Genomic DNA, 20,062 nt, shown 5'->3' on the forward strand with positions numbered 1-20,062 from the left:
ATATTGCCTCATGATGGTCCACAGCCACTTTGTCCAAACTGGCTGACAACACATCATGATGGCACAAGAAAATCCCATATAGCATCATCTTCAAGAAAAAAGTCACTTCCTCTTCTTCTTCTCAGCAGTGTCAACTAGATTTGTATTTGAACTGAATGATCACTTATCTGAACTCACATCTACTATGTGAGGAGTCGCTATACATTGCCTACGGGTAAATTAACAACAGCGATAAAAGTAAAAGGCTATATATCTAATTCAGCATTTTAAAGTTTTTTATTACTATTGTACATAAAACACAAGGAGTAAGATGACGAAGAAGAAGCTAAGAGTAATTATGTGCCCGTCTCTAACACACTAACTAGATTAGACTGACACAAACAGACCTACTGTTTTGTCCAACTAACATATTACACAGCATTTAATGAACTGAATGTGTCGTTTCATTTACTATCACCTATACTCACTACTGTTTATATGAAAAATAAAACACTGGTCCCGTCTATATATAAAAGCAATATCATATAAATTACTTTACACAGTACTGTAAAAACGTAAACACTATATTTGGCAAATTGTTTTGTCAGTGAAGTTGTTAGTTGTTTATCATAATTCTGTTTCCTTTGTGAGAGAATAAGAGCACAGGTACTCAGTGCCACAGTGGTTGGCTTTTAGTCGCAGAGTAAAGACAACAATGGTTTTGTGGTTGAGGGGGAAAAGGGGCAAGAGTGCTGTGAAAGAGAGAGAGGGCCGGGGCGACACAGTGGGACGCTTCTAGCGAGTCATTCATCAGGAATCAACATTATTATTACGACTGTGTCTATCTATCATGTGTACAGTCTTCGTCACCCCGTGGTCACACAGCCATCAGGACAGAAGAGTTGCTGTCATTTCTAAATTATTCACAGTGTTGAGTGGATTCTGAATTTCATATTACTGCATGATTACTAGTTAACTTGTTAAGTCCACCACGGTAATAAAATAAACCTATAAAATGCTATCTTTTGAGCAGGGTGTTTAAGATGAGACTATACATATCAGTCTCATCATAATCTTTTGCCCCTTCTATCTCATTTCACAAGGTCAGCACTACCAAAGTCCTAAATCCGTTTCGAAATTCTCACAAGAAAAAAAAAAACTATATTGTCCATGTTGTCGTGTCAATTTCATATTCAACAGCATATAACATGTGTTCTATGCTTAATTACTCTTAAGTACACCTGAAGGCTTCATTAGCAGTTGACAAAAGCAGAGATTTCATAGCTTTTCAACTGAAAGATAGTCAAGTCGCACTTTGACAGGAATTCAGTTTTTCAAATGGAAAATAAGGCATTCCCTAACAGGGAGGACGCAAAATGCAAACATACTTTTCCTGTAGAGGAAAGTGTATTGCATTAATCATCAGGGACTAAGAAGAATGTGTTTCATTATCTTGAAGTCATCAGCATAACGATTATCCTTATTCCCATTATGTGGTGTTTGATGTCTCTAAACTCAATTAAACAAACGCACTAAAAACATTTTAACGACCTAAGCTGGACTGCACGGCAAATAACTCATCAAGTCCCACTGCGATGAAAACACTGAACTGTATTTAAAATATCTTCAGTGGAAACTACTGGGGGTTTCTACGGGGACAGAAGCTTGGAATTCCGGTCCGTGATTAGTCCAAATTGATGGTGTGTTTGAGCTTAACTACTCAGATCGATCATGAGGTGCTCATATATCTGCGTCTTCCCCTTGAAGCTGGAGGCCAGCAGGAACACGCGGTCGTCAATGGATGCCAGGGAGAATGCTCGGGGGGCCTGGATATTCAGCTCCTGCGATGGGACAAACTGGCTCCTCTTGCTGTCCCACTGGTAGACCTGCGTCAGTGAATAATCGCTGCCCAAGATGGCATACTGCCAGTTGCCGACGGAGACGGGTTGGAACACCATAGAGCCGCGGGAAGGAAACGTCTGGACCTCTTTGAACATGGCACCGTCCCAGCGCATCACCTTGGAGTCCCCGATAAATCTTGTCAGGCATATAAACAGCTCACCTTCCAAAGAGACGAAGGGACCGTTATGTTTATTACATGAGTTTAAATTAAAATGCGCCTGAGAATGGAGAGTCGGCATCAAAGTGGATTTTAGACCTAGACGAACCGAGCTTTTACCTTTGACCTGGAAGTGTTTGACAGAGAAGACGTCCTCCATCTCTGGCACGTCCGTCCTGCGCTCAAACTGTTTCTGGTTCCTGTTCCACTGGTAGATGACCGGCCTCTGGGAGCTGCTGGACAGGATGAGGTGGGGTTTGTTGGCAATCTCCAGATATTCCACATCCGTGTCGCGGTACCACAGGTGGAGCGACTGGTGGGAGTAGAAGCCGTTGCCGTTCCATTTGTACAGTGTGGTGGAACCGGCCTGGGAGGACAGAGTGTAAAATATGGGACCAGACGTGTGTGTGTGAGTGTGTGAGTGTGTGAGTGTGAGAGAGAGTGAGAGAGACAGTGAACATTTGGCCATAGCAGGGGCATCAGCAAGACATGCTGCAGGGAAGGACATCAAGTGAACATAAATGGCTAAAGAGCAGATGAGAGGATAGAAGTTATGGATACAAGGGATGGACAAAATAACAAGAACACCTGTAAAGCGTTATGTGATCTAATATAATACTGTCTCCATACACTGAACAGGTCCTAAGCTAAGGTTGTATGTTCCTTTTTACAGTTCAACTCTATGGTAATATGTTTCTAAGGTTGTCGTTAGTTATGTTGTTGCAGCATTATACTGTAGGTGTTTCATTTAATTCAATTCAGCCACTCACATGCACACACATTCGCCCCTTTAATGTTTAAACTGGGCTGCTTCCAAGTGGTGAATCGCATAAAACAGAGAGTATTCAGCCGTTCACAGTACTGCGGTGCCAGAAAGTGGGGGGGGGGGTTGCGGCAGGAGCTGGGCCGACAGTATGTGCTGAATGCAAACTGCCTACGAATAGCCGGCACCCATCGGTTACACAGCTTTATTTCTCCCTATCGGAGCCATAAAGCACATCAAATAAGCTGTATTGTTTCATCTGGACAGCCATAAAATATTAATTTATGCGTTCAGCAATTATTCAGCTACTTCGGCGGAGAGAGAAAAACCAAACCGACCTTGGAGCTGTCAGCAATGACGAAGAAAGACTCTCCATCAATGGTGAAGGTCTCGATGTCGTTGGGCTTGCGGATCTTCAGGATGTCGATGTCCTGGATCTTGATGAACTTGTTGGCGGAGGCGTCGCGCTTGTAGATGTGCGAGCCCCCAAACAACTGGGCCACCATGACAAAGAGGTGGTTGTCTATCACCATGGGCTTGCAGACCACAGTGGAGGTGCCTGAGCGGAGCGGGGGTGAACGTAACGAGGCAGGAGTGAGAGGGAGAGGAGGTGAGGGAGGGAATACACAGGAGAGGGTCACACACACACACAGAGCTGGGGGTCACACATCACAGGGAACATTCTGAAGGTAACTCAGTGCCATAACTCCATTGCATTTAAGGAAGCAATATCCTGCCATTCAGATCAATGCACACTGAGGACAGAGAGTGTGTGTGTGTGTGTGTGAGAGAGTTTAAATGAGGTAATGAATCCAGCCCGCCCACTGGTGTTATGTATCAGGGACACATAGGGGACGAGGAAGAGGCGTTTGTGCATTAGAGGACATTACAAATCATCCACTAATACAGATAACAGGAAAGTTCCCTTTATTTGGACTCTTCTTGTTACTTTTTAAGATTATTAATTAAGAGTTCTACAATGAAAATGCAACATATTTTAAGATTATAAACAAACAAAGCACTTTGTTTAATGACTCACCTTCGATGGTGTCGTACGTTCGGAATGTCATCTCAACATGATCCCATTCCAGGAAGCTGCAGGTCCCAGCAAAGGGTTGGGCAAACACCACATATTGATCTTCGCCAAAGGTGAAAGATTCCACGGAAATGGACTCAAACTTCAGCGACTGATAGGAGGCAAACTCTGAAAAGTATGGAGAATAAAGATTGAAATCAAGCACAGTGAGTTTTTGCAACAAGGGTCTGTATTACTACGACTTCTGCCTGGAAATATTGATCAAAAAGATCGATGCTGAAGGCCAGAGACAGAATGAGAGACAAGCAGAATACATTACTGATGTTCTAGTCTCATGACAGGATGAAGATACCTGCAGTGATACAGTCAAAGGAGTGAGGCAGCAGGTCATTGATCAGTTTCCCCTGTTGGAGTGGAGGCCCGCTGCAGGAGATCTGGTCCAAGGTGGCATTGGTCTGATGCATCCACTCCACCAGCCACTTCAGCTTGCAGTCACAAGTCAAGCTGTTGCCTCGCAGGTCCCTACACACACGAACAAACAGAAAATCAGCCGAGTCACCCTTTAATCATTTTAAGTGTTCCATATTTAAAGCGTGACTCCACTGAGAATACTCTGTCCCAAGTCTCTACTCACACTTTTGTTAACGCATCCATGCCCTTGAAGACATCTTTGGGTAGAGACTCGAGGTTGTTGTACGCCAGACTCCTAATCAAATCACCAAAGAGATAGAAAGACAAAAAAAGCACGAGGGCACAGTTTTAGAATTACAAGTAGTTTGTCTCTTTACAGAACAAGGGCGTGGATGCAAAACATTGCAGCGTGTGGCGTCTGCAGCTCCCGTTATCAGTGTGACCAGAGGATGTGACATAGTTTCAGAAATGCTGAATGGAGGCAATTAATTACTTAATTAAAGGAGAGAAATTTCACAGGGAGAGAGTGTGATTCACTGGAGAGGGCTGACATACTGGAGCTGAATCAATCTCTCATGAACGCTCCAAGGCCGTCGTGTCAGGATCCATGGAAATATAAGGTGGGAAAAAGATTCCGAACCATGAAGGGATGTCAATACCATGAAATGTTGTGGGTAATTCACGAGTGCAGCAGTTCAAAATGAGGGCGGTTTGACCTCGAATTTTGTGCCGAGCAAAGGCAGCACTCTCATCTGTAAACAGAATAGAGCAGAGTGGACAGGATTCCAGAAGGACTCCAGGCTGTGCCCTTTAATAATGCATTTAATGTATGTGAGGCATTCTAGTGCACTTTAATGCATTTATTTAAGCTTTTTCTATCAAAGTTTCTCTAAAATAAGAGAGGGAATATGGAAGATCATTTTAGAAAATAGCACCAGCTTCTTATTGACTATTAACCTTGATTGTTGGTAAATTGGACTTGGATGTCCAAACTCTGGAGTCCAAACAGTCAAACACATGGAGACTGATGGGATGGGATTCGTTCAGTCATTTGTGATGAGAAACACAAGTATGCGTTTGGCTGCATGTCAGAGTGTGTTACAGCAGATGTGATTGGCTGGCAGGTTATTGGTAGCTGGGTTTAAGGTTTCATTACACTTCCTTAATATAGACTTGACCTGCAGGTCATTCTTGTTCTCAGCTAGCTTTAGGTTTGGAAGGCTTGGCATACGCCAAAGTGCATTTGAAAATTGTCTGTTTAACATCAGCTACATCACAGTACTGCGTGAACTGTGTAAGATAGATGAATTCACACACACACACACACACACACACACCTCGGATAGAATAAATCAAACAGTCTGTCTCAATGCAAATGCTAACAACTTATCCTATAGACATAATAAAGAAAATCTTAACACACATACACACACACACACACACACAGACACACACACGTATGATCAGAGTGCTGTGGGTGTTTTTCTGACCCAGTGAGGCCGTGACCTGCACTTCAGCAACCTGACACCTGCAGCCAAGCCGAACCTTGGATGGTTTCAGTGGCAACAGCACTTCTGCCAACCCTCGCATTTCTGACCGTGACAAATGGGAAACAACAGGAAATTGATGCACGAGGAGTGATGGAACACTCTGAAATCATCATATGTCATTACTTTTTCCCAGCATTTCTTTATGAGAAAACTGCGCTGTGTCACAGTGGATATACAGAGTGTTAATTGAAGGAAGGAAGGAAGGAAGGAAGTCATAAGAACATCACAGCTACTGTTGAAGTCAAAGTACTTACAGGTGTATCAGTCCTTTCAGGCCCCGGAATGCATGTGGGGATATCGAGTCAATCTTATTGTTTTCGATAAATCTGTAAGGGAGAAGAATCTTATTAGTATTTAAATGAACAGCTTCTACAAAGTGATCAAGCACTTCAATAGCTCCCCGCTGCCAAAACTATTCAGCCCACGCTGTCTATTTGGAATGAGCAGTTGCAAATGGCCAAGATTGTAATATGTGGACGCATTAAGGGAGTGTTCATGTCATGAGGGGCAGAACATAATGATGGAAAGATTCCCATTATGAGTCACTTGCATAATGAATTAATTGTTATCCCTGTAATCTGGTTTAATGATGGCTGAGTTGCTTGTGTGAGTGTAGAAATATTCTATATTGTCAAAATACTTACAAATACTCAAGATGTGGTAAACCCGTGAAAGCATCTTCGTCAATTAAGTCAAAGGAATTGGCCGTGAACAATCTGTGAAGGGGAAAAAAAGGGAAATCATTTAAAGGTGCAGTGCAAGAAGCGCCCGCAAGACAACAACCATCTGTTTAATCACTTTGGCATTATTTGCTTTTTCAATAACCACAATCAATGTCTGAAGCCAAATCAGAGATGTAGATGTGGTTTGAGGTTTCTAATAGCCGCCGACAGACCCGTTCAGCATTTCTGCCCAGAGCATGAATGAGACAGAGTGAATCAAAGGCAAAAAACGGCTGAGTCCTCCTGCTGAGTCCTAGTATCAAAGCTCCACATCTCATCTTTTTTATGACGCAAAAAGCAGGAATACAACACATTATGCAAACAAACTTTTTTTATTGCATGCTCAGCAAAACCCGGAAAGCTTTGCCGTGCATGCGTGCGTGTTCTTTGTTCACTTCTGCATTTCTACGATACATCCTGACACGCTCACACCTCACGCCTGTGCGACCTTCTGTCTGCCACATGCTGCCAACTAAGTAGCAGCATTGATTTAGTCCCATAATGGAGGTTAAGGTACTGCAGGTCACCTTGGCAGTAAACAAGGATGGAGGGGAGGTAAGACTCGTTCAGTCAGGGTTAAATTGACCCTCCTTTGCCTCTGGTCTGACATATATGCTCTACCTCCCCCCACATGTGTCACTTTATACATGTTCAAACTGATTTGACCTCATCTGAGCATGTGGACTGAAGATAAATGTTTTGCCGGTTGCTGGCAACTGCCGGTTGGCGACGGCGTGTTTAGATGTGCACTTCACTGAAATAACTGGTGAGACTACAGTTCATTTATCATGCTTCACATTGCTGCTAAATTGCAGCCTGACAAAGATAAATTGCTCAACTGAGTGAGTCTTGTTCTAACAAGACACACTGTGCAATAATGAAGCATTTAACTGACCTACTTTCCAAGGTTTTGCATTCGATATTGATTTTTACTGAGAATAATAGCAAAAAAGTGACATCTTAGGCTTTCCTTCTGCTCTGCCCTTGCACAATTGCACACATCCCCTCTGTTGTTAGTTGGTGTAGCCATGTGGTCTATTGCATAATCCTGACACCATTACTGAGAATCCCCCCCTTTAAATCTGCATATCAGCTTGTATCCAAGGACCCTTAGGGAGCCCCCCTGCCTCTTTGTTTGATGCTTTATAGCTCTGAAAATGCATGTGGACACAAAGGAAGCCCTCACATCTATGTTTATCTCATCTTTATCCATTTTTGGAACAGTATGGTAAAAAATAGTCATGTGTCCCGTCTGTAGCTACATGCTTTTGTCCTGGTCTCACTTGCAAATAAAAGGATCTTACCTGGTTAAAATGAAGATGATGACAATACATCATTTAGTACTTACAGGAGCTGCAAGGCAGGAGTGTGAAGAAAGCTGCCTGCGGTGATTTCATTGAATCCAGACTTGACAAAAGACCTGAACAGACGGGAGGACAGAGATTTGTGAGGGAGAAACACAACAAAGCGGAGCATGTGAGAGGCAGAAATGTGCAGGAAAACCGTGACATTGACTTACAGTGAAACCACTTCGGATGGGAAAGTGTGCGGGACGGAGCGGACGTTCTCGCACAGCGCGTTGTCTTTGGTGCAGGTACATCCTACGGGGCACCGGGGCTGTCTCACCCTCCTGCCCTCCGACGCCACCAGGCTCACCGCGGCCACCCAAACCAGGAGCGCCCGTCCTTTCCATCCTCCGCCGGGGTATCCCATTGCGCCTGTCCCGTCCTCCACAACATGCAACTTCTGGGGCGAAATCCGCGAGGTCTGCCCCGGATGTTGTAGTCTTTTCTGCGATATATCACTTATATATATATATTTATATATTTATAAATATTTATGTTTGAGCCTAAATGAGTGTTGAGCGCTCGGGTTTGCTTCCAGGCTTGTGTCTATGCTCCCTGCGTCTCAATTGGTGAGGGCGCCGGTCCAGCGGATTCGTTCTGCAGGGCGCAGGATTACAAATGCAGGGCAGACAGGCATGAGTGACCGAGGAACTGAGGAGCAGCAAAAAAATTCAATTTTGCTTCCATTTCGACCTCTGTGGGGCCAAAGTGGCGCAATTAAAAACCTCTTTTTTTTTCTTCCCCCAACCCTAATAATTCCGCTGTCTGCCGCTTACAAAGAAGTTGTCTCATGGACGGTGCAGCCAGGAAAGAAAAGGGAGAAAAGGGTGAATTCCCATGAGAGTGCGAGGGAGAGAAAGGGGGGATGAAGGAGAGGTGGAAGGGAGAAAGGGAGGGGGGGGGGTAGCTGCGCCTTTTTTTAAACCAGCAGCTATTATTTATGCGCGCCTCAGATCCTCAGTGCATAATGCAAAGCGGCTATTCATGAGGACGATGCACCTGCCTCACTCATTGACATGCTGCCCGCTTCCTCCTCTATGGCCTCATAATGATGGAGGACTCTAAAGAGGTATAAACATCAAATATTGATGCAGAGGTGGATGTTAGAAAAGTGGCTCCAGCCAAGCAAAAAAAATACCACTTTAAAGTTTTCTTTCAGATTTCAGATGAGTGGTTCTCAAACTGTGGGGAAAGCACCCCCGCTGGCATTTGAGGCACCCCCTGGTGGTAGAACAGATGGCTGAGAACATAGAGGATTAAAGCAAAGGGAATTCTGTTGTTATTGTGGTAAAGTAGCACAGCAAGAAGGTTGCGAGGTTTGAATCCCATTTTCGTCCGTCCTGTGTATATTTTCCTGGTACTCGGTTCTTTGAAATCATCTAAAAATGTATCTGGGATCACCACATACCAGCACAGTCATTCCTGCTCCTTTCGGCACTTCCTCCTCTCTTCCTCTCCCACATTGACTCCTTTGTTGAGTTCAGTGGGATGGACACATCATGAAACACTGCATGTCTGTTCCTGTAACGCTGTGGCAAAGTTTGATCCCCTGCCAATCTGTATAATCCAAAGACTTCAATTAAATTAAAAATAGGCCTACATGCATGTCCATATTATCTCTGAGAGGAAGTGAAAGATATCATCACTGAATTTCCGGATCAATCAGTGTAATTGGTCCAAAGTCAATGTCTGAAACTGTTCTGTCTTTGTTTGCTACTGGACTATTTCTTGGACAAGTTGTCGTGGTGTTAAAAATAAATGAATGAATGAATGAAGCCAAATGACGTGAACTCTAAAATGAAATCAAACTAGAAATTGTTCAAAAACAAGGTATAGCTGTATCCATAGCCATCATTCTGAGTCGGGCTGCTTTAACTTTACAAACCACAACTGTGCCGTTAAACCAATCAAAAGTAACACCTAATGAACATAATCTGTCATATAATAACAGAATTTACATTGACTTGATTCACCGAGTGACCCTGGGCTGCTTCAAGTACCATGACTGGCACACATAACACAGTTTGGGAACCACTGATCCACATTATCACTGTAGTTGTTGTAGTAAAACATCCATAAGCTTTAGTTTGAGGATTAACTCCACGTCAGATATATACTATAGCCTTTAAGACCCATTCACTAATAAACAAAACCAACAATTAACTATTTTACTAGTTTAACAAATCCAACCTAGCATAAAATACAACATAGACGACTCATATATTTGCGTTCCATCCATTTATAAAGGATACGTTGGCAGAATTGAAGGCTTTTCTTCTTTTATATTTACAAACGTCCTCCTCCGTCATCACCCCGCGACTCTCTGCTGCGTCATCATCTGGCGACTCGCTAATGGTTTTGTAAACACAAACACAGGCTGCAGAACCTCTGAGATTGCTACTCTAAAGCGAACAGAGGCGGAGGGATGGAGAACCTTGTGAAGGTTGCGTGTGTTTAATATCGAATGAGTGTGTTAATGTTTTAATGCATCCGGTTAATAAGAATGCCCTGTTAACTTGGGATACATTTGTTGTTAGCGAATTAGCCTGTTAGCTCGCAAACTAGTTGGCTGTAGTTGCTTCCAAAGTGGTTTTAATTTACACTGTTTTACTAAGTTTTATTGGTTTTTACCGTGTACGTATTACGGTTTATTTTTCAGGATATTGGCAATAAGCAGCGTAGTTGTAGCACATGGTAGCATTAATAGTAGTGTAAAGCTCATACTGCATCAGATGACCAAATATTTACCCCGTAAGTTCAAACGTTTTCCTGTATTCCCTCAGGTGCACGGAAGTGGTGGCTATGACTCTGACTTCAGTGATGATGATGGGCAGGGGGAGTCCTCTGATCGCCTTCAGAGGTACAATGGTTGACTATAATAGAAAAGAATAAAGAGTAAACATAAATTCAATCTACGAATGTATTCCAGTTTCTTACCTTAAGGCTGCACGGCTTCCATCATCGTGTCTTCTCCCTTTACTTTGTTGACAGGAAGCGCGAGGAGGAGATCTTACAGAAGCCGTTCCAGAAAGGAAAACACTCCAAAGTGGCTCATCGAAGCTTCCACGCCGATGAAGTGGACAGGTTCGAGTCTAAGCTGGGGCAACGCTCAAAATCATGTTCATATCTTTACACTATCATTATGAAGAAGATGCATGTTTGTCATTGATGCTGTTTTTCAGAGAGGAAAACAGGAACAGAAGAGCCCACCTGATATCTATGAATGCTGTATCCTTCTGTAATGTGCTGCATGATTTAAGATTTAAGATGTTGCCGGAGTAACCGTTTCACATCATCTGCTGTGTTTAGCATCAACTAAACCTGGTGAACGCTCAGCTTAGGTGTGGGTTTGTGGCGTTTACATTGTAGCTGTTAACATTCAAAGACAGAAGGACCCTGAACCAGATATCTCCAGTATGAGCGACACAAGAAGTTTGTGGGCGACTACATTCTTTACTATGGAGGGCAAATGGCCGACTTCAGACGCACCACGTATGTATTGTGACTTAAGCCAACGCACATTAGAGCAGTTAGTCGATTAGGATGTTAACCAATATGTATGTATGTTGCAGAGACAAAGACAAAAACGATCTGGATGTGCTGCGAGAGAACCATCGCTTCCTCTGGCGGGACGAAGATGAAGACGATATGACTTGGTAATTATCTTTACTCAGCTTTTAATACGGGATAAATAATGAAGTCAAACTCCTCCTCGTGCGTCTGGGTCCTGCTGTGCTGTGACCTACATTTCCCTCATCCTTTAAACATATAGCTTTGCTGCATGAAGATGTTATTTGGTAACATCTGTCAGACTTTGGCTTCATATCAGACTTTTGCCTCGGAGATGACTGGCAGCCTCTAGTCAAACACTCGCTGATTTAATTCTCAGTCTGGCGAGTTTCCCAATATTACATCTTTCTTTAAGATATTCAGTCCATCGTCCATGTGTTTCTGCTGATTCTCTCTCTGTTGTCGGCTTGTCTTTCCCCCAGAGGATGCAAAGGGAATGGCTGAAATCGCTGCTTCTTTCTGCCAGAAAACATTTAATTTAAGACGATTCCCTACTCTCTCTCCCCCCCCCCCCCCTCCTCACTGCTCACTGCCTTTTCTGTGTTTCCAGGGAGAAGGAATTGGCTAAGAAGTATTACGACAAACTCTTTAAGGAGTATTGCATCGCTGACCTGAGCAGATATAAGGACAACAAGGTACGATAGATGGATACGGAGGTTTGGGTGTGAGGGGGATTTTACTCCTAAAACTAAGAAAGTAGACAGAGTAATACTGATGTGCTGGGATGTTTATGATGAAGGGATTTCCCAGGTGGCTGTTATGTTACAGTGTTGAGTTATGGGGGAGGAAACAAACATCGATGCAGGGAATTAGATGATTCTATTTGATGATGTTATTGATTCCCTAGGGGGAAAATTGAACCTTCACTGTGACGGAGAAAAGGGATAAAGCCAAACATAAAGCACGTTAACGCCCCGGTAGAATTACTGAAAGGAAATAATGGTTACTGAGACTTTGGATTGGATTGTTTTAGATGCCCCCCACACACACACACACACACACACAGACCGCTGGGTTCTCACAGCTGTAGGTGAGACAGCTGACCCATTTTCACGCTGTGCTCCAACATCTACAAAGATTACACTTCCTATCCCACAGTGGGCGCTTTGAGTAAAGGTTAACATTTCATAATTCAGACGTTTGCCTTTAACAGCGGTGGTCCACTGGAGATGAAACTGAAGTTTTAGTCTGAGTACATGCATGGAAACACTTAAACTGAAGACCACTGAGGCTCTGTGGCATGATGAAGACACTCCACTCAGGTCTAATGGTTATAAATGCATTTGTAAGCAGATCTCCGCCTCACGTACAGACAAAGTTTGTTAAGTGTTTCATGCATAATTCACACGCCAATGCAAATGACTGCACAGTGTTAAGATCAGAGAATAGACTCACTTACGTACAGAAGCGTGTGAGTGTGTGTATTCATGCATCAGTTCACGTGTGAATACTTCTTGTTGCTTCTTACAGATTGATACAGGTTATTATTTCCCCACATGAGTCAAAGTCCGGACAAACACGAGACGCTTCATTCGTCCACAAAGGAGAAATATGAGCTCAGTTTCAATTAGTTTAGTTTCGTTAATATTTGACATTTATTCATAATTCTCTTGTTCTAATTCCTGTTCGTCTCATATTACAGTTTGGATTCCGGTGGCGAGTTGAGGATGAAGTCGTCTCAGGCAAAGGTAAGACAACTTCTACAGCACAAGACTCCTGATTCATGCTATGATGAGCAGAATCACCATAAATACAGTAAATAATATCAAAACAGGGTGAGGAGACGACTCAGACACCCAGTGAGGTGTGTGTGTTAAAGGGGAAGTGTACTGAGGCCGAGTGTGAGCTTCTAACCCTCAATCTTACCACATACACAACAGCAAAGGTCCCTCACCAGGTCGCATTAAAGGCTTCCTCCACTAGATGGCGACAGAGATCCAGCTGTTGCAGTTTCCTCTTGAGTCAAACATTTCGACTTGTCTTTGTGTTTGAATTGTGTTTTATAAATACATTTACCTTTGACCACACTGACCCCGACTTGTGTAAAATATTTACTATTCCACAAAAATCTATTTGTTTAGCTTTACTTTGAAGGTATTGCTTCATCAGCACAAAAATTGACATTTCAACTGATTTGACCTTTACTCCTTTACTGTAGGGGAATGGGGGACAGGGACGGGAGGCTGTTTGCTTGATTGATTGATTGATTGATTATTGAGTGTCACAGTCAGCCCTTCCAGTTCATGCATGTGTGCTTTGCTCCGAGTGTCTCATACCCTGAGTAACGGCTCCTTCCTGACAGCTTGGCAGCGCCTCTGTGCGCCTCAGCAGTGACAGCGCAGCTAGACGGGGGCTTTTTTTACGAGAGGATAAATCTGTTTTCGTCGCTACTCAAACACTAAACAAGCGCAAGAAAAACCCTCATTTGCATACGTTTGCATCCGTGCACCCACACTGTCATCCGCACACACTGTATACTCTTTGAGTCGTATACAAGCCAATATATTGTTCCCGATTAAGACTGTGTAATCGTGACGCCTGACATTTCAACCCTCTGTAGCGATACGTGTTAGAAAGCAGGATTAGCACAGGTCACCGACGCCAAGGGCCCTTCAAGTTCGCCCGTCACGTCTGTCATTTGTAGACGTTTCCCTAGAGAAGCTCCTCTTAGGCTGTATTTATAGCAGGACACTCTACAGCTCCTCCTCAGTGGAATCAATGCTAACAACATTCAGTAAGATGGAGGGAACGCAGGATTTGAAAGAAAAGTATTTTGGCTATGATGTGTGAAGGATGAAGAGGCTCATTTTGACACACACACACACACACACACACACACACACACACACACACACACACACACACACACACACACACACACACACACACACACACACACACACACACACACACACACACACACACACACACACACACACACAGGCTTATTTATCGTTGGAGAGCAAAATCTGTGGACTCTGTAGGCTGTGTGTGACGACTTGACAGATTTAGGTTACTTTTGTTTGTTGTTGTTCTTGCCTGTGCTGCCGTGGCAACAAAAAATATCGGACAAGAGCTTCTCAGGCGGCCGGAGTGGAATTCTAATTACAGATGAATCAGATAAGCTGAGCAATAACGCCCGACAGTCCCCTCGCTGTCAGAAAGGAAATTGATGTTGGTATTGCATCGCTGCACAAGGGGCCACTACATGTCCACTCTTCCTTTGTGGGAATCATCCTCTTATCATTGGTGAGCCGGAGGCCATGTTGGTATTAGGTAATGCCCCACAATCAGGTGGATTACCGGGTGCACTGACCCTTCGTTTCATGGTCGCCGGAGCGAGAAAGATACAGGACGAAGAGTACAGGAACTGGTTAAGTATTAAATAGATTTGATCTCTTACTTTACTTCTGCGGCGTGTTATAAAGCAACATGAAGACGAAATACTCGACAGGGGGATTGTAAGGAGTGATGTAATGTGATGATGTCGTCACCACTCACATTACACATCAGATCTGGTATAGATAAATAAAGATGTTTAGTTTTAAAGGTTTTTGTCTTTGTTCAGTTTTAGTTCTCTTGCTGCCAGGAGGTCAAAGGTCAGAGGTAGACTTGTTTTTCTTCCGGGCCTCTTATCAGAATGTATGGCGTAGCAAAGGTCGCTTATGTAACTACCCGCTGACTGAGTCCGATAATAAACGAGCGAGTTTGAACGAACCGGGGGGCGGCGATTAATCAGCGACTCCTTCACTTCATTTTCTGCTTCTTACATTTAAACGAGAGCGACGCGCCAATTACAAGGTGACACCCAGACGCTCTGACGGCTCGGCGCGACTTGGCGGCCGTTCAAAGACGAGCGGGACTTTGCACTTTATAGGGATCTCAGAGAAAATCAATCAATTCTGCAATGTAACCGAGTGTGTTTGTGTTTTAAGAGCTGATAAGTATCAAAGGTCACAGGCCAAAGTGTTTCTATGTAAATATGTGTTTCTTGCATATATATTTTTAGCATTATACCACACAAAGGGTCACGGCAAGAAGAGATGGAGTGGAAATGGTAAAAACATAAACTCACAGAGGCAGAAAGGGACGGGATGAGGTGCAGGATTACATGGTTGGAAACTAACCTGTGTCCCAAACTCACTGGTTGACAAAATCCATCCAGGGGGAAGTGACGGGGGACTGCTCAGCCTTTGATATACGCTAGTAACGGTGCGGCAAGCGGGGGGGAGCAAACCGAATTGGACATGAAGCGTCTCCTGGAGCGAGGAGGCCCCGAAACGGACAAACCGGCGCCTAACAATGCAGCATCCTGCCCCATATTTCCATAAATTTGCACCTTGGAGAGGTGAAACAAACAAGACGCAAACAAATCTTCTACAAACGTGGTTATCTAAGGGTTAATCATGCTGCCCTCTGCCCCCCCTGGTGTGTGTTTACCCTCAGGCGGCTGCTGCACTGGTGTTGCATTAGGCTCGGTTGACGTAGAGAGGGCAGGAGTGTCGTCCCTGAGCAGGTGAAAGCCGTCCAGTCTTCTTCCAGCTCGCCCTCCTGGAGCACGTGAGGCCAGCTGAAGGAAGGAAGACACACAACACAACAACTACACGTAGAAAACAAAGCATTTAGGTGTTCATACGTGCTGTAAAGGGTTTCTATTTGTATTGTAGTGCCAAAATAACCATTTTCAGCAAACGAAGGAAGATGCGGAACAATCCTCATATCTTTATATTCCCGTTTCGACATTTGTTTCCTCGGGCACTTTTAGCGGAAAACACAAAAACGTGGTGCGTTTGTGAGCAGGAAGAGAAAGAGCCGAGGCATCAGAAGCATTCAGACACCCAAGGGCGCACGCGTAATACACACGAGGGGGGAGGGGGCGGGGGTTGCTTTGATGTCATTGGAGATGTGATTACAGCCCGACGTCATCATGATGCGCCGACTAACGAACTGAGGATTCTCTCAACCGCGAGTCAAGTTCTGATGTCATAATGATTCCAGAGCTGTGCAGGTGATCGTGGAGTGTATCCCCCATCCCCTTGCCAAGGACGTAATGCTCTGACGCACCCCCCTCCCCCTCCCCTCCCCCCTCCTTCACCACCCCTACAGTGACAATCTGGAGGAAGCCCCAGTAGCCAGATCAGTGCCGGGCCTTAAGCTCCTCCGGGGGATAATAAGCAGGGCTGCGCGATGGCTGGAGGGAGGCCTGAAGGGATGAGCTGAGGCGAAGAAAGGGAGATGAGGAGCTGAGGGGATTGTGAGGAAGGAGGTCGAGAGAGTGAGAGTGGGCGGGGGAGAGAGAGAGAGGGAGAGAGACGAGGCAGGAGCGGAGCGGCGGGGTTGAGGAAGTGCCTGGCAGAAGTGCGGAGGTGTATTGTCTGCATTAATCATGACAATAAAATAAAATATTGGCTTTTCCTGCGCCTCTCTAGTCTCATTCTATCAATCCTTCAGCCCTGCTTGGGGAATAAACAGATGAAGTACAACAGTTTGCTTCGGTTGTACTCTTCACTCCGGAGAGATGCTCAAATCCAACGTTAACCCCTGGGTAACCGCTATTCTTCTCCTCTTCCTCAGGTCAGTTCCAGTGCGGAAACAAACGCTGCGAGAAGCCCGAAGGCCTGAAGAGCTGGGAGGTGAACTTCGCCTACGTGGAGCTGGGAGAGAAGAGGAACGCGCTGGTCAAACTCAGTAAGATACAGAAACACCAAGAGTCCGACAACAATCGTTTAGTCGATCAAAGAGCCGAAAGAACACAACACAGCAACCGACGTGGGTGTAGAATCTCCTCCATGTTGTTTTGTGTAAAGTGGTAGATTAGGTCGTACTAGGTAGTTGTAGTAGTCGTAGTAACTGTAGTTATGTATGAGTGTGTGTGTGTGTGTGTGGTGGAGACGGTTTCCTCCCTAAGCCTCAGCTCATAATAATCCTCCTTCAGGTATCATACTGGAGAAAATCCTGTTAGTATAATTAGAGTAATTGGAGGACGCAGCAGTGGTGGTGGTTGAAGTCAGACGTGATCCCCCCCACCCCCCTGTGCCTTTGTGCTGACTCAGCTTTAAGGTTGTGGGGAGTCAGTGAAACTGTGTGTGTGTGTGTTTTTGTTGCAGGACTTTGCCCCGAATGCTCCTTCAAACTCAACTACCATCACAAGTAAGATGACACGCTGTTCAGGAGATTGTACGTGTTTACATGACGGGACTGAAAGGGATTCTGGACTTTGGACTTCAGGCCTCCTGATTGAGTCAATTTTGTAATCTGAGATAGTTTAGTCTGAGTGGAATCTTTCATGTCCACCTGTAAATTCCAGAATTTTCCAGGTTCTATCTGACATTTGGGTCTAAAATGAATTCAATCAGGGGGGAAGATGGATTTGTTTTGGCTGACGGGGCTCTAGTCAACCTGCGACTCTTTTTTCAGGAGGAAGGAGGTGAAAGCGAAGACGGCGAAGACAACATCAGAGGGAAGTCGGGAGCCGCGGCAGAAGAAGAGGAAGAGGTCGAGCTCTCAGTCCAAGAAGCACAAACGCAAACACAAGAGACGCAGAGGTGAGCGACGCCTCCTCCTCCTCCTCCTCCTCCTCTATTGACTACGCCGGCAATCTCATCAGATAGGAAACCGCCCTGTGCTCTCTTCTTCTTCTCTGCCTTGTTTTCGGAAGGGATACCGTTCTCGTTCTTCTCCTTTTTTTTTAAGCTTGATACTGTTATGCTACTATGACCTCCCTCTTGTTTACCGCTCTCTCTGTTTGTCCCTCTGCAGATCACTCTTCCTCCTCCTCCTCCTCCAGCAGCAGCTCAGAAGAGGCACAGCACTCAGACAAAGGTGGCGTCCATAACACACACACACACACACACACACACACACACACACACACACACACACACACACACACACACACACACACACACACACACACACACACACACACACACACACACACACACACAGAGGACAGTTCTTGATGTACTCCCCAAGGCCTCCAGACATTTGGAGTAAAAACACCCAAACACTCCCTCCCAGAGCCCAGACATCCATCAGGCCCTGAGTTAATGGTCATAATAAAGACAGCGGGCCTGCTTTTACTCAACCTGCCGTCTTCCTCCGCACATCTGTCTCCATTCCTCTCATCCCTCTTAGCTTCTTCTCCCCCCTCCTCCTCCTCCATCCTCCCTGCCCCCCCATCACCATTATGAAGCAAAGTATGTTTTTGCTCGGCCTGGATGGATGAGAAGACGAACAGACAGACGGAGGGGCGTAGCGGGGTCGCTCATTAATAATGAATTGAACCCGTCACAACGCAGAGGTTGTGTCACGGAGTTCAACACTTGCGCGACACACTCCTACATGTTTGCTCCCTAGAAGTTTTCTCAAATTTGCCAAAACGCTAAATACCGGGGTGGAACTTTTCCAAATTTTTCAATATTCCCAGATTTGACCGAGATTCACACCAATGCTGCTCGTGCAGCCTGGAGGTCGTGTCTGGATATTTGCCTCTCTATGTCCTTCAGTGTCAGGCTTTTTAAAGTTTTATCCAATTTCTTCTAGATGCTGAGGCGGCGGATGAGCCGGAGGGCCGACCGGAAGAGGAGCACTGGCGAGGTCCCGCCCCCGCCGTGGAGGAGAAGTCAAGGTGAGCTCCGAAAACCGCTAAGTGGTTCACATTAACTCAGGCCTGCTAAGCCGCCGTAACACCGCCGCAGACAGCGTTTCCAGCTTAGCCTACATAGGAAGCAGAATCCTATATAGAACAGGATCTAGACCACTTAGATCCTCTCTGTGAAGACACATGAACCATTCCTACTCCCGACTCTTCACTTTGGGGGAAAACAACTCATTCCTGCCGGCCCAGATCTCAATGTAAAGCTTTGTTACAGCGTCTGACTTCATCATGAGCACAACTAGAATTCCTTATGTGTTATTTTCTGTGTCTTTATCTTTCCAGGGAGGAGGAGTTTGACGAGTACTTCCAAGACATGTTCCTCTGAATCCGCTGCCACATTCAGCGCTGCACACACACCTGACTGTAAAGAACTATTTGTTCCTGCTGCCAAAGTAGATATTCCGTTTGTTTTTTTTTGCCTTGTTTATGCCTGTATTTTGTACGATCATGTGACGTTTGGGCCGTCGCTCCTCCAGCGTGGGATTAGCTGGAGGTGTCGCTCCGGTCAAGGACAGATTGCAGCTCTCCCTTCACTCGAGCTCACAGGGAAGCGAAGGTGCGTGAGGTTACTTAGCAGATTATAGACTTGGTTTAAATAAAGTCAATTACTCAGCTCCAACTGCTCTCTCTCTCTCTCTCTCTCGCTCCCGTTTGAAAGTTATTCCCACTTTCGCTAGAGAAGCAATTACCGTGCGATTCATGGTAATGAAAGCAAGCAAGGTAAGTGTAGTAAATGCTACCTGTGACTAAAGTGCTGTTTTCCAGCCGGGGTGTTTTTGCCAGATATGATTAAGCTCCAGGTCATAGTTCGCTGTTTGTACTGTCAACGCTCTGTTTCCTCTATCACGGCCGCTCCTGCCTTTTTCAGGGGTCCAATCCAGGATGTATCTGTAGCCCCCCTCAACCTCTCACCTGATCTATTTTTGACACACACACCTCCCTACATCCGCTGCAATATGCTACTTA

General features: G+C 45.0%; 2 protein-coding genes across 2 annotated transcripts; one reads left to right on the forward strand and one right to left on the reverse strand.

Moving 5' to 3' along the window:
* Window positions 1-283: 283 nt before the first annotated feature.
* lgi1b (leucine-rich, glioma inactivated 1b) lies at window positions 284-8,860 on the reverse strand. The gene is made up of 10 exons (XM_076151493.1): window positions 8,040-8,860; window positions 7,869-7,940; window positions 6,443-6,514; window positions 6,053-6,124; window positions 4,472-4,543; window positions 4,190-4,359; window positions 3,841-4,005; window positions 3,140-3,360; window positions 2,159-2,405; window positions 284-2,041 (listed from the first exon to the last, which is right to left on the reverse strand). The coding sequence occupies exons 1-10, from the start codon at window positions 8,231-8,233 to the stop codon at window positions 1,692-1,694; spliced, it is 1,635 nt and encodes a 544-aa protein (XP_076007608.1). The 5' UTR covers window positions 8,234-8,860; the 3' UTR covers window positions 284-1,691.
* A 1,347-nt stretch (window positions 8,861-10,207) lies between these two features.
* On the forward strand, window positions 10,208-19,715 carry fra10ac1 (FRA10A associated CGG repeat 1). The gene is made up of 14 exons (XM_076152294.1): window positions 10,208-10,309; window positions 10,650-10,726; window positions 10,858-10,950; window positions 11,049-11,094; window positions 11,282-11,358; window positions 11,439-11,522; window positions 11,987-12,071; window positions 13,079-13,124; window positions 17,011-17,124; window positions 17,544-17,586; window positions 17,854-17,981; window positions 18,196-18,258; window positions 18,982-19,066; window positions 19,379-19,715. Exons 1-14 carry the CDS (start codon window positions 10,292-10,294, stop codon window positions 19,419-19,421), a joined length of 1,002 nt encoding a protein of 333 aa, XP_076008409.1. The 5' UTR covers window positions 10,208-10,291; the 3' UTR covers window positions 19,422-19,715.
* The last annotated feature ends 347 nt before the right edge of the window (window positions 19,716-20,062 follow it).

This window comes from Genypterus blacodes, unplaced genomic scaffold (genome assembly GCF_046128005.1).
Source record: "Genypterus blacodes isolate CSIRO-AG114 ecotype Tasmania unplaced genomic scaffold, CSIRO-AGI_Gbla_v1 ptg000055l_1, whole genome shotgun sequence".
In the NCBI taxonomy this organism is placed as follows: Eukaryota; Metazoa; Chordata; class Actinopteri; order Ophidiiformes; family Ophidiidae; genus Genypterus; species Genypterus blacodes.

Excerpts from the sequence above, each read along its gene's own strand:
- lgi1b (XM_076151493.1), bottom strand. The coding sequence starts at position 8,233 with ATGGGATACCCCGGCGGAGGATGGAAAGGACGGGCGCTCCTGGTTTGG. Across the intron at positions 7,941-8,039 it reads CCATCCGAAGTGGTTTCACT|GTCTTTTGTCAAGTCTGGAT; the intron begins GTAAGTCAATGT and ends CCGTCTGTTCAG. Across the intron at positions 2,406-3,139 it reads TCATTGCTGACAGCTCCAAG|GCCGGTTCCACCACACTGTA; the intron begins GTCGGTTTGGTT and ends CTGTCCTCCCAG.
- fra10ac1 (XM_076152294.1), top strand. Across the intron at positions 11,359-11,438 it reads GCCGACTTCAGACGCACCAC|AGACAAAGACAAAAACGATC; the intron begins GTATGTATTGTG and ends TGTATGTTGCAG. Across the intron at positions 18,259-18,981 it reads GGCACAGCACTCAGACAAAG|ATGCTGAGGCGGCGGATGAG; the intron begins GTGGCGTCCATA and ends AATTTCTTCTAG.